We start from the raw sequence: 26,079 nt of genomic DNA, 5'->3' as shown, positions 1-26,079 counted from the left end.
CCTGAAAAGTGGGTGACATTATCAAGAGAGCAAGTAGAGTAAGACTAAAGAGTCTTTGGATAAAGAACTGAAGTTAGTATCTATTGTTCTAACACAACAGGTAGTAACAGCATATATCTTGTTTTCCTAATTCTGTCTTCTTTGGGTTGGCATCCAACTTTAAATGTTTTAATTTTTTTGAAAATTTCATTATGAATTACCTATGTTTAAGAGGAAAGACATTTCGTGACCAGGTATTTAAAGGCAACAGCATGGAAAATACTAGAAAGAGATTTATGACGAGGTATAACTCTAATTGACTACTTTCCCTGGAAGCCATTAAATATAAGGGTTTTGGAATGAACTATTTTTAGTGCCTGTAAAAAATGTTATTCTATGTAGTTGCTTGAGGCAGAGGTGCTCAGTTTTTTTCAGTTTTTTCTTAAAAAGAATAATTTTATTTATTTATTTATTTTGCCATGCTGCACGGCTTGTGGGGTCTTAGTTTCCTGACCGTGGATTGAACCCAGGCCCTCAGCGGTGAAAGCTCAGAGTCCTAACCACTGGACTGCCAGGGAACTCCCCAGATTTGTCCTTAATGTTACTTTTCAAATGCCCACTTTCCTATAAAATTGAACTCTGGTGTTTTTTTCCTGTGATGATGGTTTTTAGTTGTGATAAAATTTACCTCAGAAAAGTTCACTACCACCTCAATCAAGATATAGGACACTTCCATCACCTCCTAAAAATTCTCTCATATAGTTAACGCCTCCCACTCCCAGCCTCTGGCACCCACTGATCTGTTTTTTGCCTATAGTTTTGTCTTTTCCAGAATTCCATATAAATGGACTCATATAAATGGAATTATATTTTTTATAAATAAAACAGTATGAAATTTCCTGAATGTAGCTTCTTTAACTTAACCTAAAGTATCTAATATTTATTGATGTTGTTGCATGTATCAGTAATTCATTCCTTTTTGTTGCTGAATTTAGTATTCCATTGTATTGTGTATCACAGTTGTTTGTTGTTGAATGTTTATGTTGTTTACAGTTTCGGGCATTAATGACTAGAAACGACATAAACATCTTATGTACAGATTTTTTTTTTTTTTTTTTTTTTTGTGATACGTGGGCCTCTCACTGTTGTGGCCTCTCCCGTTGCAGAGCACAGGCTCCAGACGCGCAGGCTCAGCGGCCATGGCTCACGGGCCCAGCCGCTCCGTGGCATGTGGGATCTTCCCAGACCGGGGGATGAACCCGTGTCCCCTACATCGGCAGGCTGACTCTCAACCACTGCGCCACCAGGGAAGCCTTACGTACAGATTTTTGTATGAACGATTTTCATTTCCTTTGGGAAAATACTTAGAAGTAGGATTGCTGGTTGTATGGTAAATACATGTTTAACTTTCTAAGAGACTGCCAAACTTTTTGCCAGAAAGGTTCAAGGGAGATAAAGCATAGGGAGATGAAGTTAATTACTTTTAGTCTTGCAAGTTAATGGCTCTAGTAATGATATAACTCAAGTTATAATAATAACTAGTAATATAACCCAAGACCATGTCCATTAGGACAGTGTTCTCCAAGTCTGAGAATTGATAATATATGGTTTCATTAAAATGAAAGCATGATGTTTCAAGACAAAAGTATGTTATGGTATTTCCTCCCATCATAAAAGTTATTTTAATATTGAAGTTTTAGGGACTTTCCTGGTGGCACAGTGGTTAAGAATCCGCCTACCAATGCTGGGGACACAGGTTCGAGCCCTGGTCCAGGAAGATCCCACATGCCATGGAGCAACTAAGCCCACACACCACAACTACTGAGCCTGCACTCTAGAGCCTGCAAGACACAACTGCTGAGCTGGCATGCCACAACTGCTGAAGCTGCACGCCTAGAGCCTGTGCTCCGCAACAAGAGAAGCCACCGCAATGGGAAGCCCACGCACTGCAACGAAGGGTAGCCCCCACTCACCATAACTAGAGAAAGCCTGCCTGCGACAACAAAGACCCATTGCAGCCAAAAATAAAATAAATAAATACATTTCTTTAAAAATATATATTGACACTTTATTCCTATTCAAAGAGTCACACTTTGTATGTATTATTGAGTGTTTGAATCCTGAAGGCTAGTCTGAAGGAAACTAAGTGCCTCTGGATTTGCCTGTTTTAGTCTCTGGTCAGGTTTTCATTCATTTTATCTCTGAAATATAAAAAAATTGTAAAAGATTCTAAGAAAGAAAGAGAAAGAAGAAAAAGATAACTGCCAGACTGTTTTCTTCCATGATGGAGAATTCAGTTGTTCCACATCCTTGTCAGCACTTGTTAGTGTCAGTTTTATTTCAGGCAGTGGCAGGCTTGGGGCTGGCTTATACTGACTTGAAAGAACTGACGTTTAAATTTTCAGGAATTTTGTAAACTGTTTAGTAAACAGCCATTGTTAAAAATTAAATTATATAAACATAAATTATATTAAAAAAACAAAGGTAATGAATATATAAAACTTGTCGCTTCCTAATTACTATGTTTTACTAGTTTCTGTATTATGTCTGTTGTATCCGTATGGTGGAAAGTAACATATCTTCCTAGCTCCACATTCAGTCGGGAGAAATCAGCCACAGAGGGTATGTTTATGCCACAGAAATAAGCAAAAGCTAAAATTCAGGGTCTTCTCTCCCAAAGACCTGATTGCTAAACATATACCAGCATACCAGTGATTTTTAGCCAGTCTAAAAGGTATGTAGTGTTATCTAATTGTGGTTTTAATATACATTCCTTAACGGTTAATGAAGGTGTGTATCTTTTCACATACGTGTTCACTATCTGAAAATTGTCTTCTTTGGTGAAGTGTTCTTTTGTATCTTTTAGCCATTTTAAAATGGGTTTCCTTATTGAGTTTTGAGAATTCTTCATGTATTCTGAATACACATCCTTTGCCAGATGTGTGTTTTGAAGATATTTTTTCCCAATCTGTGCCTTGTTTTATCCTTTTTTAATTGATAGTACTTCATATGTTACATATGAAATCCTTGGCTAACATTAACACAAGGTCACAAAGGTTTTGCTTATGTTTTTTCTATAAGTTTTATAGTTTTAGCTTTTATATTTGGACTTCAGATTGATTTTGAGTTAATTTTCTTATGAGTTGAGGTTCATTTTTTTTTTTTTTTTTTTTTTTTTTTGCGTTTTATTGTTTTCTCACTGTTGTGTCCTCTCCCGTTGCGGAGCACAGGCTCTGGACATGCAGGCTCAGCGGCCATGGCTCACGGATCTAGCCGCTCCACAGCATGTGGGTTCTTCCTGGACCGGGGCATGAACCCGTGTCCCCCGCATCGGCAGGCAGACTCTCAATCACTGTGCCACCAGGGAAGCCTGAGGTTCATGTTTTTGAATATAAATATCTTGTTGTTCAACCACCATTTACTGAAAGATAATCATTTTACAGTTTGTTTTATGGCTCAGAATATGGTCTTCTGTGGTAAATATCATGTGTGCACTTGAAAAGAATGTATTTAGTCTGATATTGGGTGGAATGTTCTATAAATATTGTTAGTTGATAGTATTTTTCAGTACATGCAACAAACATCAGTGAATTTCAGATGTTTTATATTAAGTTAGAGAAGCTAGACTTTAAAAGTTTCTTCATTGGGTTGTCTTTGCATCTTTGTCAAAAATCAGTAGCGCATATATATTTCTGGACTCTGTTTCATTGATCTTTTGGCTATCTTTTTGCCAGTTCTGTGCTGTCTTGATTACCTTGATTAACTGAGTCTTGAAGTCAGGTAGTGTGAATCCAGTGACTTTGTTCTTTTCAAAATAGTTTTGACTATTCTAGTTCTTTTGCCTATCCATATAATTTTAGAATCTATTTATTGATTTCTATCAAAAATTCCTGCTGAGATTTTAATTGAGATTGTAATGAATCCATTAATTAGTTTGGGGGAGAATTAACATATTAACAATATTGAGCCTTTAAGCCATAAGTATACTATTTCTCTCTTTTTTTTTTTCTTTTAGGTCTGTCTTGATCTTTTTCATCAGTGTTCATAGTTCTTAGCATACAGATCTAGTACATATTTTATTAGTTTTACCTATTTTATAGTTTTTTGGTGCCTTTATATCTTTCACGTTTGCTCATTGGTGGCATATTTACCCTGCTTTCTGCAACTGTTGCTAAACATTCTAGTTCTAGTGGGTTTTTTTATAGAACCTTTGGGATTTTCTATGTAAACAGTCATGTCTCTGATTAGAGTTTTATTTCTTTCCAATCTGTATGTCTTTCTTTTTCTTGTCTTAATGCACTAGTTAGAACCAATATTGTAATACTGAACAGAAATGGTGAGAGTGGGTATCTTTTCCCCTTTCGTGCTAATAGGAGGAAAATATTCATTTTTTTCTCCCTTAAATATGATTTTTTTTTGGTAGATGACCTTTATTGGGTTAAAGAAGTTTCCTTCTATTTCTAGTTTTCTGACTTTTGTATCTCTGAATGATGTTGATGTTGGTGAATGAGTTTTCTGCATCTAATAAGATGTTCATATAATTCTCTTTAGTTTATTGATAAACTGGATTATATTGATTGATTTTCAAATGTTGACTAAACCTTGAATTCCTGGCATAAACCCCACACAGTCATAATGTGTTTATACTTTTTATATATTGCTACATCCAGTTTGCTAGTGTTTTTCTGTTATTGTGTCTGTGTTTGTGAGAGATATTTGTGTGTCATTTTCTTTTACTAGTTATGTCTGATTTTGGTATCAGAAATGCTTACCTCATTAAATGAGTTGGAGAGTGTTTCCTCCTCTTCTATATTCTTGAAGAGGTTGTGTGGAATTAGTCATATTTCTACCTTAAGTGTTGACAGAACTTGCTAGTAAAATCATCTGAACATGTTTTGTTTGCTGGGCGATTTTTAACTTCAAATTCAGTGTATCTGATAGATACAGAAGTATTTCTTCTTGTTGAGCTTTGGTGGTATGTGACTTTCAAGGAATTTGTCTGTTCAGTGTAAGCTGTGAAATTCATGGGCATAGGTTTTTCATAATACTCCATTATCCTATTACCGTATCTGTGTAGTCTGGGTAATGCCCCTCCTTTTTCATTGCTTATATTGGTAATTTATGTCATCTCTTTGTTTGCTTATTTATTCATTCATTTTAATCATGCTAAAGGTTTGTCATTTTATTGGAATCTTTCCAAAGAATCCATTTTTGGTCTCTTGGTTTCTTGTTTATTTTTTGTTTTGTGTTTTAGTTTCATTAATTTCTTTCTGCTTGCTGTCTGTTTAGTTTGCTCTTCTGTTTTGTCAAGCTTTGATCATTGGTTTAAGACTTTTTTTTTTTGAGTGCTAGTATTTAGCTATGTATTTCGCTGTAAGCACCGCTTTAGCTGCATCCCACAAATTTTAATACTGTGTTTTTGTTTTTATTCAATTTAAACTATTTTCTAGTCACAAGTTTCCCTTGTGATTTCCTGTTTGACTTATAGGTTATTTAGAATGTGCTAATTTCCAAAATCTGAGGATTTTCCAGATAGTTTTCTGTTGCTGATACAGGTTTATTTTATTAGTGTCAGAGAATGTTTTATGACTCCAGTTCTTTTACATTTGTTAAGGTTTGTCTGATGGCCCAGAATGTGATCTGTTATGGTGAACAGTTTGTGTACACTTGAAAAACATGTATATAGTCCAATGTTATTGTTGAAGTGTTCTCTAAATGTTAAGTCAAGTTGATTGATAGTATTTTCCAGGTCTTCTCTATCTTCCCTTATTATCTATTTATTGTATCAATTACTGTAATTTAGTATTATTGTAATTTCTTGGTAAATTGATCCTTTTATCACATGATACCCCTCTTAATTGCTGATAATACTCCTTATTCTTAAGTTTATTTTATCTGATGTTAATGTAACACTCCAGCTCTTCTTTGGTAGCATGACATGTTTTTTCCATTCTTTTACTTTTAACTTACCTATGTCTTTAAAGTAGGGTTTTATAGGCAGCATATTGTTGTGCATTGTTATTTTTGTACACAATATGGTCACTTCTGTCTTTTAATTGGGGTGTTTAGAATATTTACATTTAATGTGATTATTGGTGTGATTGCATTAGATCTAGCATTTTATTTGATTACTGTTTTTCTCTTCTGTTTTTCCCTCTGAAAACAGAGGGAAATATATACCTAAACATTTACAGTCCAATTAGAGTTAATATTGTACTTTGACAAACAAAATTCAGAGCCTTACAACCATATAGGTCCATTTATCTTCCTTCTTTCATGTTGTATTTCTCATGTGTATTACATTTCCATTCATTGAAAACTTTACCATTGTTATAATTTTTGCTCTCATAGTTACACACATTTTAAATAACTTTTAAGAAAAGAAAAATGGTCTATTTTATTTCCACAGTTACCATTTCTTTGGTTCTTTTTTTTTTAAACATTTTTATTTATGTATTTATTTGCCTGCATAGGGTCTTAGTTGCGTCATGTGGGCTCTTTGTTGTGGCATGCGAGCTTCTCTCTAGATGCAATGTGTGAGCTCCAGAGCGTGTGGGCTCAGTAATTGTAGCACGTGGGCTCTGTAGTTGTGGTACGCAGGCTCCAGAGCACAGGCTCAGTTGTTGTGGCATGCTGGCTCTGTAGTTTTGGTGCATGGGCTCCAGAGCCTGGGCTCAGTAGTTGCAGCACATGGACTCTCTAGTTGTGGCACGTGGGCACAAAGGCTCTCTAGTTGTGGCATGCGGGGTCTAGAGCCCCCGGGTTTAGTTGCCCCACAGCTTGTGGGATCTTAGTTCTCTGACCAGGGATTGAACCCATGTCCCCTGCATTGAAAGGTGGATTCTTAACCACGGGACCACCAGGGAAGTCCCACATTGCAGCCATTTTTAATAATGAGGCTGCATCTAGTTTTCTCTGAAGTTGTCCTGTTTGGAGTTTTCATTTTTTTGGATCTGTAAATTAATGTCTTGCACCAAATTTGGAGAGTGTTTAGGCATCATTTCTTTAAATATTGTTCTGCATTGCTCTTTTTCTAGGACTTCAGTAACATGAATGTTAGACCTTTTTATACTGTTTCACAGATCCTTGGGGTTCTGTTCATTTTCTTCATTTCTCTTTTCCTCTCTATTACTCAGATTGGAGATTTCCTAGTGATTTATCTTCAAGGTCACTAATTTTTTCTTTCAAGAACTGTAAAGGGTAAACTTTACCCTCCTGGTAAGGTAACAGATTAACTTGTTTTATGGTTGCTGGAAGTTGACGTGGTAAAGGACTTTCTTAAAGCATAGCAAGTATTGGGTTAGCCAAAAAGTGCCTTCGGTTTTTAAGTAAAAATAAAAGACACATTTTCACCAAGAACTTTATTGAGCAACGTATTCAACCTTTTGTTCCACTACCTTCTGCCATTTTCCAGGCAACTTCATAATTCCATCTTCCCAAAACTTTTTGTCTTTTTGAGCAAAGAATTGTTCTAGATGCCTTTTTTTTTTTTTGTGGTACGCGGGCATCTCACTGTTGTGGCCTCTCCCGTTGCGGAGCACAGACTCCGGACACACAGGCTCAGCGGCCACGGCTCATGGGCCCAGCCGCTCCATGGCATATGGGATCTTCCCAGACTGGGGCACGAACCCATGTGCCCTGCATCGGCAGGCGGACTCTCAACCACTGCGCCACGAGGGAAGCCCTGCCTATTTTTTACTTTTAGATCATTGTTTCTGTATTCTATCCAGAGCTTTTAGTGTTAATCAGTGGGAGAAAGAGGATTAGGTGGGCTTCTTTAGTCTTCGTTGCAATCCAAAGCACTAATTGTTTTGTTTTGTTTTGTTTTTGTTTTTGTTTTTTTTGAAGAGATATTAGCAACCTTGAAACTTTTAATAAAAATAATCTCTAGAAAACTACTAAATGATGATACAGGGGAAGAAAAGAATATATATTTATTAAAAACACTGATGTCTCCTCATTGCCTGTCTCAGACAACTATAATTCTGATCACCCAGAAGCTGTTACTGTACCCTTCCACCATCACTTTCTTGTTTGATGGACCACTCTCTCCTTACTCCTTTCCATCCAGTGGAGAACAACTCTTCCTGAACTCACTAGGAAACTGAAGGAGACATGGAGAGGCAGGGGCAGAGATAAGTGAGTCCTGAGAGCCTTTAATGAGTGACTGCTCCATGACTGCTCTGTGAGCAGTGGAGCAGGGCACTCCATGCTGCTGATGGATGGGCACCAATAGAAAGTGCATGCCTCATAGTCTCCCCACAGTGGGGTGACTGCTGCCACCACAGCCATTACTGGAGTTGCTCACCCGTCCACACCATTCCCATCTTGTTCTCCACTCTCAGGCACTGAACTATGATATAAAAGAGTCCTTTTTGTTACATCAACATGCCAGTTTTTCATTCTCTGACTTTGATGTCAGAGAAAAATGAATATCCAAGATATTAGAGTAGTATAAACATTCAGTTATGATAAGAATACGTTATAGGTTGTTAATAGTCTACATATATTATAACTATGGCCTGCATTACAATTTTTACTTTGAATAGACGTATCTATTTTAGAGAATTGAAGAGGGAAAACGTAGTTTCTTTTTGTTATTCAGATATTTAGCATTTCTGTTGCTTTTCCTTCATTCATTGTTTCCTCTTGTATCATTTTTCTTAAGCGTAAAGAATTTCCTTTACTGTTTTTTTAGACCTGGTTTATTGATGGAGAATTATCTTGTTTGTGCTTCATCTGAAAACTGTTTTACCTTTATTCCTGAACGGTATTTTTGCTGTTTATAGATTTGTGGGTAGACAGTTCTTTCTTCCATCACTTTGAAAGTATTCTTAGACTGTTTTCTTAGTCTTTGTGATTTCTGATGAGAAATCTCTGGTCATTTTAATTGGTGTCCCCCTGTAAAAATGGGTTTTTTCTCTCACTACTTTCATTTGTTTCTCTAATACTTTTATTTTTAGCTGTGTGATGATGTGTGTAAACATAGTTTTCTCTGGTTTTATCCTCTTTGAGGTTTGCTCCTATACATTTATGTCCTTCAACTTCAGGAATTTTCAACCATTTCTTCTGTAAATATTTGTGCAAAAATTTTTCATCTGTCCAGGAACTTCAGTGACATGAGTGTTAGACTTTTTGATATTATCTTACAGACTCCTGAGGCCTTGTTCATTTTTTTTTTAATATTTACTTTTTTATTTATTTGGCTGCATCGGGTCTTAGTTGCGGCATGCAGGATATTTTGTTGTGGTGCACGGGCTCAGTAGTTGCGGCACAAGGGCTCTCTACTTGTGGCACACAGGCTCTAGAGCACGTGGGCTTAGTTGCCCTGCAGCATGTGGGGTCTTAGTTCCCCAACCAGGGATCGAACCCGTGTCCCCTGCATTGGAAGGCGGATTCTTAACCACTGGACCACCAGGGAAGTCCCCCTTGTTCATTTTATTCAACTTTTGTTTCACTGTTATTCAGATTGGATACTTTATGTGGATTTATTTTCAAGTTCACTGACACTTTTTTCTGTCATCTTCAGTCTTTTATTGAACCCATCATGAGAACTTTTTTGTGTGTGTGTGTGTGTGTGGTACGCGGACCTCTCACCGCTGTGGCCCCTCCCATTGCGGAGCACAGGCTCTGGACACACAGGCTCAGCGGCCATGGCTTACGGGCCCAGCCGCTCCACGGCATGTGGCATCCTCCCAGACCGGGGCACAAACCGACGTCCCCTGCATCGGCAGGCGGACTCTCAACCACTGCGCCACCAGGGAGACTGAACTTTTTACTTTAGATACTTTTTTTCTGTTCTGAAATTTTCCTTTTTTTTTGTTAGTTTCTGTTTCTTTGCTGTGAACATCTTTCTTTTCATTCACTTCATATGTATTTACCTTTATCTCATGGAGCATAGTTAGAAAAGCTTTTAAAAGTTTGTTTGATTAATACTTCGAACATCTGAGCTGTTTTGGGTTGGGATCTGTTGATTGTCTTTTCTCTTGAGATTTGGTCACAGGTTCATTACACAGGCATTAAATTATAGCAGTGAGTTGAGACTGACTATTTTTAAAGTTGCGTTTAGTTTTTACAAATTTTGGTGTTTTGTTTTTTCAAAGTTATTATCAAGCAAGGTTAAGAAATGCAAAAAGAAATCGAATCAGGTGATTTTAGATTTAGAAATTGTGAAATAGTAAAATGTGTAGGTAAAAAAAAAGACTGTTATAGCAATTTTGATATACTTCTCATTAAATAGACAAAAAAATGGTACTTAAGGAAATTTATGTAACCATAGACAAGTTAGTGTGCAGGCAGAACTACAATCCAGAGCTTTGATCTCCAGGAAATTTTGGTATTCAAAAATAAAATCTTTGTTCAAAATGAAGTTGAGGGTACAGGTATATTATATGTAGGTCCTTAATGCCTGTATCTTATTCAAAACAAGTACAGTTCTCCCTCAGTATCCACAGGGGATTGGTTCCAGGACATCCCACAGATACCAAAAATCCCTTTTATGGAAGTCTCTTATATAAAATGCCATAGTATTTGCATATAATCTATATACAATCTCTCCCATATATTTAAAATCATTTCTAGATTATTTATAATACCTATGTCAATGTAAATGTTTGTAAATAGTTGTAAGTACAAGGTAAATGCTGTGTAAGTGGTTGCTGGTGTGTGGCAAATTCCAGTTTTGCTTTTTGGAACTTTTTGGAATTTACTTTTTTAATATTTTTAATCTTCAGTTGGTTGAATCTGTTGGAACCCCAGAAACAGAGGGCCAACTGCTGAAAACATTTATTTTTAATGAGTAGTGTCAGGAAACCGGGTCACATGTGTAACTATTTCTCTTATATTATGGCATATTAAAAGCATCTTTCTGTGTCAGTAAATGCCACTCTGCTACTACATTGTTTGAAAAATAGACTACTTTTTAGAGCAGTTTTAAGTTCACAGCAAAATTGAATGGAAGGTATAGAGATTTCCCATATAATGCCCCTACACATGCATTTTCCTTCATTATCAACATCCTCCACCATAGTGGTACTTTTGCTACAATTGGTGAAACCACTTTGACACATCATAATCACCCAAGATCCATAGTTTACATTAAGGTTCACTTAGTATTGTACATTCTCTGGGTTTGGACGAACGTATAATGATATATGTTCACTGTTACAATATCATACAGAGTAGTTTCACTGTCCTAAAAATCCTCTCTGCTCTGCCTGTTCATCCCTTCCTTCCCCCAACCCACTGACCTTTTTACTATCTCCATAGTTTTGCCTTTTCCACAGTGTCATATAGTTGTAATTATACAATATGTGGCTTTTTCAGACTGGCTTCTTTCACTTAGTAATATTTAAGTTACTTCTGTATTTTTTCATGGTTAGAAAGCTCATTTCCTTTTAGTTTGAATAATATTCCATTGTCTGGATGTACTGTAGTTTATTTACCCATTCACCTACTGAAGAACATCTTCATTGCTTCCAAGTTTTTGCAATTATGAATAAAGCTGTTGTAAACATTATGTGCATGTTTTTGTATGGGTATAAGTTTTCAGCTCCTCTGGATGAATACTAAAGTTCACGGTTGCTGGAATGTATGATAAGAGTATGCTCATCTTATAAAAGTACTGCCAAATTGTCTTCCATAGTGGCTGTACCACTTTGCATTCCCACCAGCAGTGAATGAGAGTTCTTGTTGCCCCACATCCTCATCAGCATTTGGTGTTGTCAGTGTTCCAAATTTTGACTTTAATAGGTATATAGAATGTACCACTATGAGGTATAACGGTGTCTCATTGTTGTTTTAATTTGCATTTCTCTAATGATATATGATGTGGGGCATGTTTTCATATGCTTATTTGCCATGCGTTTATCTTTGGTGAAGTATCTTGAAGGTTTTTGTCCTGTTTTTAAACCGAGTTGTTCATTTTCTAATTGTTTAATTTTAAGAGTTCTTTGTATATTTTGGATCACAGTGCTTTATCAGCTGTGTGTTTTGCAGATATTTTCTCCCAGTCTACAGCTTGTTTTTCCATTTTCTTGACACTATCTTTTGCAGAGCAGAAGTTTTCATTTTAATTTTAGTGGAGTCTGTCTTATCAAGTCTTTCTTTCATGGATTGTGCCTCTGTTGTATCTAAAAACTCATTATGAAATCCAGGGTCATCTGGATTTTCTCCTATGTTATCTTCTAGAAACTTTATACTTTTGTGCTTTACGTTTAGGTCTGTGATCCATTCTGAGTTGATTTTTGTGAAGGGTGTAAGGTCTGTGTCTAGATTCTTTTTTCACATGTAGATTTCCAGTTGTTCCAACACTATTTGTTGAAGAGACTAATTTTTCTCCATTGTATTGCCTTTGATCATTTGTCAAAAAATCAACTGGCCATATTATGTGGATCTATATCTGGGCTCTCTATTCTGTCCCATTAATCTGTTCTTTTACCAGTACCACACTGTGTTGATTATTGTAGCCTATGGTAAGTCTTGAAGTCAGGTAGCTTCAGTCCTCCCATTTTGTTCTTCTCCTTCAGTAATGTCTCTTCTGGGTTTTTTGCTTCTCCGTGTAAACTTTAGCATCATTTTATCGATAGTCACAAAATAACTTGCCGGGATTTTGATTGGTATTGCATTGAATCTGTGGATCAAGTCAGGAAGAACTGACATCTTGACAATATTGAATCTTCCTATTCATGAATATAGAATATCTCTTCATTTATTTAGTTCTTTAATTTTGTTCATTAGAGGTTTTTAGTTTTTCTCATATGGATATTGTATTGATACGTATTTTGTTAGATTTATTCCTAAGTATTTAGTTGTTTTGGGTGCTGATGTAAATGTTTTTTTTTTTAATTTCAAATTCTGTTTGTTTGTTGCTGGTATATAGAAGTGATTAACTTTTGTATGTTAACCTGTATCCTACAGCTTTGCTATAATTGCTTATTAGTTCTGGGAGCCTTTTTTGTCAGTTCTTCTGGATTTTCTACTTAGAGGATTATGTCATCTGTGAACACAGTTTTATTTCTTCCCAATCTATATACCTTTTATTTCCTTGTTTTGTCTTACTGCATTAGCTTGGACTTGCAATATGATGTTGAAAAGCAGTAGTGACAGGGGGGATCCTTGCCTTGTTCCTGATCTTAGTGAGATAGCTCTGAGTTTCTCATTAAGTGTGATGTTAGCTCTAGGTTTTTTGTAGCTATTTCTCAAATTGAGGAGGTTCCCTTGTATTCCTAGTTTACTGAGAGCTTTTATCATGAATGGGTGTTGGAGCCACTCTGCTACATTTTTATGTAGCTGTGCTTTAGGGTATTTCAAACCTTTCAGTATTATAGGCAATCTGGTTGACAAACTTGTGGCCAATTCTTACACATATTTGTAATTATTTTCTTAGAATTCAGTTAATAGATAGTCATTGAGTGTTTGCGGCCAGGAACCTGATAAAAAGTAATAAGCAAAATAAGACATTCTTCTTTCCTTATAGAATTTGTAGTCTATAAACAGATAATAATTATAATATAGTATGGTAAGAGAAATTATGGCAAAAGAAATAGATATGTTGTGGAAGCATATATATCACTCACCTAACCAGACTCAGCTAGAGATGAGATTGAGGTGGTCAGGAACATCTTCTAGACGAAGCTTATAATAAAAGCTTATTTGTTTCCAAATTTCTTCAAGAAAAAATGCTAAGGTAAATAGAGGCATACCTTTGTGAGAGTTTGGTCTATAAGCATGAGCTATGAGCTCCTGAGAGAAAAAAAAACGCTTTTTAAAATTTTCCCATAAGGAATTTAAACTGTTTTTGAAAGCTCTTAAGAAATGTCCTCATGCTGAAGAGGATAGTTTACTCAAAAAGCTGATCAGAAAATCTTATGAATTAGGAGTGGCCTTAAAAGATTATTCATCCTTGGGGACTTCCCTGGCGGCACAATGGATAAGACTCCACACTCCCAGTGCAGGGGCCCCAGATTTGATCCCTGGTCAGGGAACTAGATCCCACAGGCATGCTGCAACTAAGACCTGGTGCAACCAAATAAATAAGTAAATATTAAAAAAAAAAAGAAGAAGAGACATGTCTCAGTGTTCCCTGGACAGTGTTTAAAAAAGAAAAATTATTCATCCTACAAAAAATTTACTAATCTTAAAACAAAGTTGATAATTTACCCTTACTAAAATTAAGAACTTCTATTCATCAATACCTACCATTAAGTAAGTGGAAAGGCATTAAGTACGGACTGGGAGAAAAATATTTGTGATACATATCTCACAAAGAATTTGTATCTAGAACATGTAAAGAATTACAAATCAATAGGAACAATAGAAAAAAATAGGGAAAATATTTGAAGAGACCCTTCCCGAAAGAAGATATCCAAGTGTCCGTTAATCATATGAAAAATTGCTCAGCATCATTATTCATCTGGGAAATGCAAATTCAAACCACAAAATATACACTCTACACCCTCCATAATCGCTAAAACGAAAAAGATGGAATATAGTAAAGTGTTAACAAGGGTGTGGAGCAACTGAAATTTTCATATATTACCGGTGGGAGTATAAATTAAATAACCACTTTAGAAGAATGTTTAGTGATATCTTCTAAAGAACATTCACCTACCCTATGATCCAGGTATTTCACTACTAGGTACATACCAAACAGACATTTGTTCACTGTTTGCTAAAAGATATATGTACTAGAAAGTTTATACAGTGCTATTGGTAGTGGTATAAAACTGATAATGAAATTTGAAAACCCAAATGCCCATCAACAGTAGAATGGATCAATTATGATGTATTTACACAGTGAAATATTTACAGAAACGAAAATGAGTGTCCTATTATTACATACAATAATATAGAAGAATCTCATATATATAACATTAAGATAAAAAACCAAATACACAACAATATATTTTGTATGATTCCAGTTCCATGAAGAGTGAAAACAGGAAAAACAAATCCATGTTGGTAGAAGCCTGGGTGGAGAGAGGGTAAAGAATGGGAGGGAGCATGAGTGGAGCTTCTAGAGTTGATGATAATGTTCTCTTTCTTGATCTGGGTGCTGATTACACAGGGATGTTGGGTTTGTAAAAATATCTAGCTGTGCACTTTTGACGTATTCAACTTCCTTTTTGTTATTTTTTTTAAAAAAAATAGTATTGGTTTTAATTATTACTATAAGAAAACTGTGATAAAACTAAAAGCTTTACAATCTTCATTCCATTTTGCTGACCTTTGTACTTTATAAAGTACAAAAATAGTCCCTTAGCTTAGTTGAAATGTAAATATTTGGGGGAGGGCATATTTTTAGTTTGAAACTATAGAAATTTTAGAATAATTGTAGTCTCAATTTAACTACTGTTAAAGCTTCCTCTTACAGTAAAGTAAGTAGTTGGAACTTCTTACTCGTGCAACATGTTTTCAAGATATGATATTTATTATTATGTCATAATATTATATACTATGTAAATCATTAAAATTTGTTTTTGTTAATTATAAGTCAACATGGCAAATTAGTGTATCTAACTGGGTGACTAGAGAAGATTTTATTTTTAAATCTTAAGTGACTTCTTGTTAAGAAAGGAGAAAGTGAGTAAAAGTATGTTTTTGATTCATTCTTACCCTCAAAGGAGGAACTATAAATAGCTGTTAGTCTTCTTTTCTTATCAAGAGAATATTCTATTTCTGTAGTGTATAGAGATATAACAGACAAACATGGCAATCCATTGTCAATTATTGTTTTTTTAACAGTCAAGTCCATCATCTCCAGATCCAGCTAGTCTTATTACAGAAGATATTAGTACGAACTCCAATGGTCCAAAACCTGCAGAAGTTGTGCTGGATGATGACAGAGAAGACCTTTTTGCAGGTAATTATAAGTACCTTTATTTTAAAAAAAAATAATTGTCAATTATAGCATATATTCTGTTAGAAAATATTCTCTAAAGCAGAACTGACTTTTGTGTAAAGTATTAATGGTAGCTCTTCTTGTTACCAACTGAGGAGGATAGGAAATTTCAGTTAATTTGCTTTGTGAAAAATAAAGACTGTTGAAAGAAGCACAAATGTGATCCTTTCTGGTTTTAAGCATGTGAAAATAAGTCACACTAATAATTTGATTATTTTGATCAGTACTTGGACTCAAACAAACGGTTGTGGCATTCATACTTTGAGAAATAGCAAGTGATTATATTTTCTTTTTACTTACAAGTTGTCACAAAGCAAAATTAAACTCTGGACTTAAAAACCACTTAATTTAGGGACTTCCCTAGTAGCGCAGTGGTTAAGAATCCGCCTGCCAATGCAGGGGACATGGGTTCGATCCCTGGTCCGGGAGGATCCCATATGCTGTGGAGCATCTAAGCCCGTGTACCACAACTACTGAGCCTGCGCTGTAGAGCCCGCAAGCCACAACTACTGAAGCCTGCATGCCTAGAGCCTGTGCTCTCTAACAAGAGAAGCCACCGCAATGAGAAGCCCGTGCACCGCAAGAGAGAGTAGCCCCCGCTCTCTACAACTAGAGAAAGCCTGTGTGCAGCAATGAAGACCCAATGCAGCCAAAAATAAATAAAATTTTTTTAAATAAAAAAATAATTTAAAACAATCACTTAATTTATAGTCTACATATATTTGAAATCTGTTTTAATAAAATGCTTCAGTATTTACCACATGTTCCATTTTGATTGAATTTTAGGTGAGTAAATTGATATTTCAGGAATTTATTTTTGATATGGGGGCAGGATTTGGTGTAGTCCATTCTACCTTTTAAAAAATTGGACTCTTTAAAACAGTTATCTGTTTTAAGATTAAAATTTAGGTACAAATTAATGTTTGGATATTAAAAAGCAAAATCTTCCTTAGAATTAGTGACACAAATAATTAAAATAGTAAATCTTTGTGTATTTAAGAGCTTAATTTACCTAAACTGGCTTTCATGAGTTAAAACTTAATAATACATCCTCAGCTTTTATAGTGGTTGAATATTCAAACCATCCTGTATTTTTTTTGGCTGTGTTGGGCCTTCATTGCCGCACGAGGGCTTTCTCTAGTTGTGGCGAGCGGGGGCTACTCCTTGTTGTGGTGCTGTGGCTTCTCCTCTTGTGGAGCATGGGCTCTAGGCGCATGGGCTTCAGTAGTTGCGGCACACGGGCCCTAGAGTGCACGGGCTTCAGTAGTTGCAGCACACAGCCTCAGTAGTTGTGGTGAGCAGGCTTAGTTGCTCCACAGCATGTGGGATCTTCCTGGACCAGGGATCGAACCCGTGTCCCCTGAATTGGCAGGCGGATTTTTAAACACTGTGCCACCAGGGAAGTCCTGGCAGGCAGATTCTTAAGCACTGCACCACCAGGGAAGTCCCCTACAAATATGTTTAAAGATACAATCCTCCATCACAGAGGTCCATATAATTTCCTGCTTGATATATGAAAAGTTTTCACTGCAGATAAATTCATGTATTTTATGAATTCACGTCAGAAAGTTAAAAATGTGATACCAAATTCCAATCATTTTCCTACCCCCACCCCCCTTTTTTTGTAGGTGCCTTACAACTTAGAGTATAATGACAGTTAACCAAAGTTGTAATACTCCTTTTTCTTTCCTTTCATGGACTTTTTTCCAGGCAGTCCTTAAAAGTTTTTTCATGGCATTTATGTTTTAATCTGAAAGATGACACAAGTTCTTTCTCTGCTAAGTAGGTGCTAATCTAAAATTGTGCCTATTCCTCTAATAGTAGAGGGTCATACATAGAACACTTAGATTATCCATTTTATTAAAGGATCTTTCACCTTTAAGTCTCAGAATTCTGTTAATGAGTGTGCTGAAACTCTAAAAACAGAACTGTGTGTGTGTGTTTGTGTAAGGAAAGAGGGTTTTCTTGTTTACAGTGTGCCCAGCTGATCAGTTTGCCACATGCAGATTATACAGTGATATTTGCCCACTAAGCTTGATTAGAAAAATCTTTTTTTGTGTTTTAGTCTACCTAGTGCAGCCTATACTAAATATAATGATACAAATATGGTCAATGTCAGTGTTTGTTTTGTTTGTCTTTGTTTTTAAGGAGGGACATGGACTAAGCAGTAAAAATAGTTATTTGTTTCTTTTGTTTATGCTTTATCTTTCATCTTAAACTCAGCTGCGTTTCATAATGACATCATTAGGTGTTCTAAGACATGTATCAGAGGAGAAACTATAGGTATTGCTCTAGTGATTTAGCCATTTGGTTTTAAAACCATAAGATTAGATGGTAATTGGTATGTATGCTCATGTATTTTGGGTAGCATTTCAAATACTATTATGTCAGAAGTGGTATTAGAAAAAGTTCAAGTGTGACTTTTGTTACTGTTACTAGCTTACTTACAGAGTGTTCACCAAATATGGGTGACTACAGAGCCCCTTTCCACCATTACTTACATCCTGCACTAAGCGACACGGAACATACTAGGAAGCTGTCCTAGAAGAATAAGGGAGGGTGAGCAAATTGCCAATATTGAAATTGTCCTAGACTTTTAGAATTGTTTCTGCCAGGGTATTTAGCTTATTTCACTTACACTTTTCAGCAAATGATACCAAATCTAAGTTTAATGAGTATTCCTTTGTTTAAAAAATTCTCTGGTGTCTGTGGTATGAGTGAAATATTACTTAGCTGACATTGACATAATCAGTTTATACTTATCTGCAAAGTATCTCTTCCAAGGAAATGCTAATCTTTGTACTTACATATGGGGCATTTTATGGAATCTTTAGGTCTGGTTTTAATTAATTTTTGTTAATTTGTAGTATGTTAGATCACTTTTACTAAAAAATTTTTCATGGGAAGAATTTAAAGCAAATTGTACATTGGTCTGCTGAAACTAAATTTCTATCCATTTTATTTTCTTTTTAAAAAAAATTTTTACTTATTTTTTTTATTGAGGTATAGTTGATGTACAATATTGTGTAAGTTTCAGGTTACAACATAGTGATTCACAATTTTTAAAGTTTATACTCCATTTATAGTTATAAAATATTGGCTGTATTCCTTGTGCTGTAAAATATACCCTTGTAGCTTATTTATTTTATGCATAGTAGTTTGTACCTCCTAATCCAAGAGGTAAGATACCGCTTCAGGTAAATAACATGTTACTAGTGATATACTTTTTGAGGTATTAAAATGACTCACTATCATTACTACCTTCCCAAACCTCAAGGAATGTAGGAAACTCAGGTTAGAAACGGCTGATCTGATCCTGTTTCCTTTATACTCCTGCCTGCCTTTTCCTGGTAGCATTCTATAAACCAACAGATTATCATTTTGGCCCCTGATTGTAATTTTCACTTTTCTGGCTTTGCTTTTAGCTTATGCTGTTATGGTTGACTCCTGAACAGTATGAGTTTGAACTGCTCGGGTCCACTAATGTGCATTTTTTTAAATTAGCAGATACTACAGTACAGCTTGATCTGAGGTTGACTGAATCCAAGGATGTGGAACCTCGAATACAGAGGAGCCACATATATGGAGGGCCCAACTATACGTTATACTCAGATTTTTGACTGTGTGGAGGGTCGGCAGCCCTAACTCCCGCGTTGTTCAAGGGTCAACTGTATTTCATTTTCGTGGAATGCTTCCCTCATTTTTTCTCTAAACTCATTCAGATCTTCTCAATTCAGTTTCATAAAATATTCCTCATTTTCCCCAGCCTAAATTATTCTGTCCCACTTAACTCAAATTATAGCGTTTATTCTTTAGTTCATACAGCAATTAAATGTCTTGTAATTTTCTTTTTCTCTTGGCTGTTATTTTTCTTTTATTATTATTTAATATTCCACATGCTTATGTCTTGTTTTCCCAACTAGATTATAAACTCCCTGAGGGCAGGTATGATATTTTACATTTCTTTATGGTTCTCCATTGCATTTAGCACATGTTACATAGCTTGTAGACATTCAGTTTATCGATTTGATTTGTTTTTAAATATATTTAATTTTAGATTTTTCAAATGAACGAACACTTTAAATGAAAACCTAAGCACCTGTTTGTTTTGCGTCGTATTTGTGTATTCAGCTAATATCCAGTAATCTTTAGTGGTTAATTGCTTTAGATTACTAACATTGTGGACTTTCCATAACAAAGTTTTAATCCCAGTTGGGATAGTTCTGGGCAGTTTTCTGCCATGAAATTTGTGTTCATATGTATAAAAGAATAGTAATGTTAGCCTGAATACAAGATTTTGGAAGGTAAGTTACCACAAGTATTAGATATATTACAGATCCAAACACAAATGAATGTGGAATTATCCACGTCATTGCTTTCCTACTGGCTTTATCCCTACCACTAGTATAGACAGTTATGCTGACTTACTGGGATTCTTCCTAAAATCAACAAAGTCACTGTTGGTTTTAAAGTTTTGATAAACAATTAAGGAAGGATTCATAAATTATTTATAACAGTTATTTTAAAATAATATTTTGATATTGTGGATCATATAAAAATATTTTTCATAATTTATTGACTGCTCTGTAGACTATTGGGAGTTTGTTACCAGTGTCCTCAACTAACTTGTTTAATTTTTATCTAGAAGCTACAGAAGAAGTTTCTCTGGACAGTCCAGAAAGGGAACCTATACTCTCCTCAGAACCTTCTCCTGCAGTCACACCTGTGACCCCCACGACACTCATTGCTCCCAGAATTGAATCAAAGAGTATGTCTGCTCCTGTGATCTTTGACAGATCCAGGGAGGAGGTATGGAAAAATGTTTATATTCTAAGTTAATATGTAAATAATACATTTTTTGTCCCCCACCCAACATTTCTTTACTGTTAGTCATTGGTAATCAAAGCCTTTTAGTAATGTTTGGAAAAGAACACTGAACTAAAGAGGTCAGGTGATTTGGCTTCTAATTTTATCCCACCCCTTTTTCATCCAGTAACTTGGGCACATCACTGTCCTTCTCAAGTCAAGCAGTTTGTCATTTGTGATCTCATGATGGTAATGTGTGCCTCTCAGTGTTCCTCTCTTGGTCAAATAAGGTAATGTCTGAAAGTGCTTTGAAAACTTAATCACAATAAAGTGGTATCTTGAGTAATTTTATTTGATAAAAGTATAATAAATGTTAATGGGTGATGTCGGCAGAGTAAGAGATGTGTTGTGAGTGGAGAGGAAGCATGAGGACCTTCTAAGGTGTAATGATGGTGTTTTTTCTTAATCTACATTCTGGTTACGAAGATGTGTTTACTTTGTAAAAATCATTGAGCTCTTTACCTAGGATTTATATACTTTATGTGTGTTACAGTTCAAATAAGTCTTACTTTTAAAAAATCTGTACAGGAGGGCAACTTTGAAAAAAATTATCATTAGAAAAACATCCCTTTATTTTTGGTAGCTTTAGACTATTAATATTGCTTTTAAAATTTGTACGATTTAAGTTTCTGTGTTTTCTTCTTGAAAGTAACAAAAATTTCCCTCAGAACTGCTATTAATAAGGATTGCTTATTTACAATGGATGAAAAGTGCTTCTCTGTAGTCCCGTAGGTTTATCATTTTTCCTACTTCTTTTTTCAGTGAGCTTTATAGTGCTTTCATTGGCTTCAAGAAGAACATGTGTTTACTAGGTAATTGGTGAAATCATGGTGCTCAAGTTGCTTATAATTCCTGCAAGTATATAGGATTCTACTGGCAAAAGTAATGGCTACCTCCTGGTTTTTAAAGAGGAGAGATACAACCTTGAAAAATACTAATGTTAAAAAAAATCAAGGAATTAATTATTTTCATAATCTGAATCTGAAGATTGAGTATATAGAACAAAAACATTCCACAATATTCCTACAGAAGACTACAACGTTTTCTATATATCTGAGGAGTTGGAGGAAAACAAGATTTTCTGTTCCTTCTCCCAGTGATGCTTTTCCTGTTGTCTTTGTGTGTGTGTGTATCTTTTACATAGTCAGGAAATGTGAAAGCTTTTATTGTTTTTCATAAATGGAGTGCTGAGTGACTTTTCAAATTGATGTGACAGTGACCCTAATAAAAGATAGATGGTAAAAATGACAGTTATTAGTATTATGACAGTAATATAAACTGGAATCTTTAATAACAAAAAAAATTTTTCTAGATTGAAGAAGAAGCAAATGGAGATGTTTTTGATATAGAAATTGGTGTATCAGATCCAGAGAAAGTTGGTAAGTTAATATTTGTTATATTTTGTACTTGCTGCTTTTTGATAATTAGCTTGGTTGTTAATGTGCTATTTTTCTTAACTAAATGCATTATTACAATATTAAAATGGTGCTTTTATTTTTAAACTCGTGGCAGCTTGTTTTGTTTTTTTCCCCAGCTTTATTGAGGTATAATTGACAAATAAAAATTGTGTGTATTTAGGATGTACAGTATGATGATTTAATATATGTTATAAAATGATTACTACAATCAAGTTAATGTATTACCTCATATAGTTACCTTGTGTGTGTGCATGTGGTTAAGCTTATGATTTTTAATAGTTTGACTTTTCTTGTAGGTGATGGCATGAATGCTTACATGGCTTATAGAGTAACAACAAAGGTAAGTCTTTTGCTCCTTTAAAAAAATATTGAGCCCTCACCATGTGTAGTATGAGGATACTACAGTGATTAAGGTATAAGTGATCACTGTCTTTACAAAGGTTATCATCCAGTAAAAGTTGCATATAAATAGCTACAATGAGTTCTGAGTGGTTTGGTAGGTAAAGTATTCCGGGAGAGTATGCGGGAAGGGATCTAATCTAGGCAAAGGTAGGAGAAGTGATTTGGGTGGGAGAGGGACAAAGGGATTTGCTTGCGTAAAAGCCAGAAATCAAGAAAGCATTGTTCTTTCTAGGATCTGCAGGAAGTGATGCCAGATTAAATTGTTTGGCAGTAAGCCTTCCTATATTATGAACAGCCACATTAGGAATTCAGCCTTCATCCTTAGTATATATAATGGAGAGCCATTGAAGAGGTTCAAACAAGAATGTGGTACAATTGATCTTTGTTCTAGAAAGCTTTCTCTGACTCAGTATGGATTGGGAGGATCAAAGTAAAGGTCAGGATTTCGAGTTAAGAGGCGGTTGCAATCCTTAAAGGGATTGTAGGCCTGCAAATCTTAAAGAGAGAGGATCTGAAACAGTCCTAGCTGTGAGAAGCGATTCTTAATACTAAGGAATTAGTTCTAGGGATGAGTGAAATAAATGGCTTCTTGTGATGTATAGGAGGTAGAATCAGTAGAGCTTGGATGTAAGGAGTGAGGAAGGGGGGATGCCTAAGTGTGTGTGTTTTTTTTTTTAATCTTTATTGGAGTATAATTGCTTTACAATGTTGTGTTAGTTTCTGTTGTACAACAGAGTGAATCAGCTGTAAGTATACATATATCCCCATATTCCCTCCCTCTTGAGCCTCCCTCCCATGCCTGAGTTTTTTTGTCCCCGCCCCCCCCCCCCCCCCCCCCCCCCCGGTACGCGGACCTCTCACTGTCGTGGCCTCTCCCGTTGCGGAGCACAGGCTCCGGACGCGCAGGCTCAGCGGCCATGGCTCACGGGCCCAGCCGCTCCGCGGCATGTGGGATCTTCCCGGACCGGGGCACAAACCCGTGTCCCCTGCATCGGCAGGCAGACTCCCAACCACTGCGCCACCAGGGAAGCCCCTGAGTTTTTGTCTAGAGGAACTTTGTGGTTGTTGGAGTGATCCTGGAGAAGAGGCAACACAAGGAGAGGAGCACAGTATGGAGTCAGATTTGTTAATTCATTGAACAGATACTTATTTATTAAATACCTTGGGGTCAGGCTCTTTTCCAAGGACTACAGTATAGTAGAAATGCCCTTCACTCATGGAACTTATGTTGGAGCAGGGAAAAATATGGTGAAATTGAGGTGGCAGTGAGATTTAAGTGGAGGTTTCCCTTGGGCTATGTATTATTGGACTGAAGCTCAGAGGAGATCTGGGCCAGAGGTAAAGATTTAAGAATCATTAGCATAAATACAGGTAGAGTCAATGAGATGAGTTAAGGGTAGAATAAAGCAAACATTTTCTGTCCTCTTAAGTTTCTGTTAAAAAAAAAAAAAATTCTATGATTTGGGTGTTTTTCAGTTGTTAGAAATCTTTACATCACATTAGTTAGCTACTCTGCATTTTTTTCAGAGTAGATCAGTGTGTGTGATATGTATATATGCATGTTCACAATTATGTATTACATTAACTTCTAAAAAATTGTTTAGTATTCAAAATTTGAAATACCTCTTCTTCACTTGTAGACTTCTCTTTCCATGTTCAGTAAGAGTGAATTTTCAGTTAAAAGAAGATTTAGTGACTTTCTCGGTTTGCATAGCAAGTTAGCAAGCAAGTATTTACATGTTGGTTACATTGTGCCACCAGCTCCAGAAAAAAGTATAGTAGGTAAGTATGAATTTTTAAAAATTTATTGTTGTTACTCTTACTAGTTCAGTTTTAACTGTATAGATGTGTATATTCCATGATCATTCACTATCATGACATCTCAATATCTAGAAATACTGGATTTAAGTATTGTTTTTGATAGTCATTCATCAACTGAAGAATGTATAGCTAAGTTTTATTTTCTAACACTTGAGGATTTGATTTATATAATGTTAAATATTTGACAAGGTGAAAGCAACTAAAAACCCTTTTAGAGTCATTAGAGTATCTTATTATTGAGTAACACTTAGAGAATATTCAATATTATTAGTATATTAACATTTTTCTAAGGGTTTGGAGGTGTTTTGTGCTTAGCTATACATTGTACAAAAAGATTTGATCTAGCCTTGCTCACACAGGAGCTATTTAAACTCATCTTAGTTTATTACGTACTTCAATTTAACATTTAAAAACATTTCTACTTTTACAGGTAATAAAGGCTTACTTAGTTAAGAATATGCAGAATATTACAAAAGAGGAGGAGAACCTCCATTTTCCCACCATTAAAAAACATCTGTCATGTCTTAAAATTTTGTAGTATATTTTCCAAGCTTTTCAGTCATAGGTTTTTATTTATCTTTTTTTTTATATACATGATTATTATTCTGAAAAGTATTCAAAATGAATTTTACTTATCTTTAAGTTATTGTTTTTACTTTTTTAAACATTTGATTTGAAAAGCAGTTTTATCCATATCTTTTATGATTTTTGCAACCTGATATATTTAAATGTATTTATTATATTCTTTCTCTTTTTTAATTTTTTTTTTTTATAAATTTTATTTATTTATTTATTTCTGACAGCTTTGGGTTTCTGTTGCTGTGCGTGGGCTTTCTCTAGTTGCAGCGAGCAGGGGTTACTCTTCATTGCAGTGCGTTGGCTTCTCATTGTGGTGGCTTCTAGTTGTAGAGCACAGGCTCTAGGCACTCGGGCTTCAGTAGTTGTGACATGTGGGCTCAGTAGTTGTGGCTTGTGGGCTCTAGAGCGCAGCCTCAGTAGTTGTGGCGCACAGGCTTAGTTGCTCTGCGGCATGTGGGATCTTCCCAGACCGGGGCTCGAACCCATGTCCCCTGCATTGGCAGGCGGATTCTTAACCACTGCACCACCAGGGAAGTCCCTATTATATGAGAATTTTAAAATTGTATTTATTAATGCACTTAAAAATAATAAACTCGGGGCTTCCCTGGTGGCGCAGTGGTTGAGAGTCTGCCTGCCGATGCAGGGGACACGGGTTCGTGCCCCGGTCCGGGAAGATCCCACATGCCGCGGAGTGGCTGGGCCCGTGAGCCATGGCCACTGAGCCTGTGTGTCCAGAGTCTGTGCTCTGCAACGTGAGAGGCCACAACAGTGAGAGGCCCGTGTACTGCAAAAAATAATAATAATAATAATAAACTCATTACCTGTTAACAAATTAAAAAATTTTTGTGAAAAATAATTTTTATAAGACAAAAAAATGTATTGAGTGGCTTGCTTTTGTTTTTTACATTTTTGCAAAATCTCTTTAAATTGTGGTTTAATAGAAAATAGCTGTATTTTCGTATCTTTTTCTACACTCTACCTGTTGTGATACAACACATCATATAACTTTTGGAAAACTCCACTGAGCTCTCATGAAAGAATGGGAGCAAAAAAGACACAAATAGCAGCTTAGTATTATGAAGGTCGATTTTTGTATATATCCCCCATCAGCCA

General features: G+C 35.7%; 1 protein-coding gene across 2 annotated transcripts in view; it reads left to right on the top strand.

Annotated features, from left to right (window-relative positions):
* SNX2 (sorting nexin 2) overlaps nucleotides 1-26,079 on the top strand; it is a 53,414-nt gene that overhangs the window by 6,147 nt on the left and 21,188 nt on the right. For both annotated transcript variants that reach the window (XM_027099304.1, XM_027099311.1), the window contains exons 2-6: nucleotides 15,724-15,841; nucleotides 20,526-20,689; nucleotides 22,059-22,125; nucleotides 22,461-22,504; nucleotides 24,207-24,348. In XM_027099304.1, the coding sequence (XP_026955105.1) occupies nucleotides 15,724-15,841; nucleotides 20,526-20,689; nucleotides 22,059-22,125; nucleotides 22,461-22,504; nucleotides 24,207-24,348 (535 nt within the window). The remainder of the gene's footprint in view (nucleotides 1-15,723; nucleotides 15,842-20,525; nucleotides 20,690-22,058; nucleotides 22,126-22,460; nucleotides 22,505-24,206; nucleotides 24,349-26,079) is intronic.

Source organism: Aethalodelphis obliquidens, unplaced genomic scaffold (genome assembly GCF_003676395.1).
Source record: "Aethalodelphis obliquidens isolate GAN/ISIS:26980383/991018 unplaced genomic scaffold, ASM367639v1 scaffold4, whole genome shotgun sequence".
Classification (NCBI taxonomy): domain Eukaryota; kingdom Metazoa; phylum Chordata; class Mammalia; order Artiodactyla; family Delphinidae; genus Aethalodelphis; species Aethalodelphis obliquidens.
Note: the sequence above shows the minus strand (reverse complement) of the source record. Positions and strands in the feature narration are given on the sequence as shown.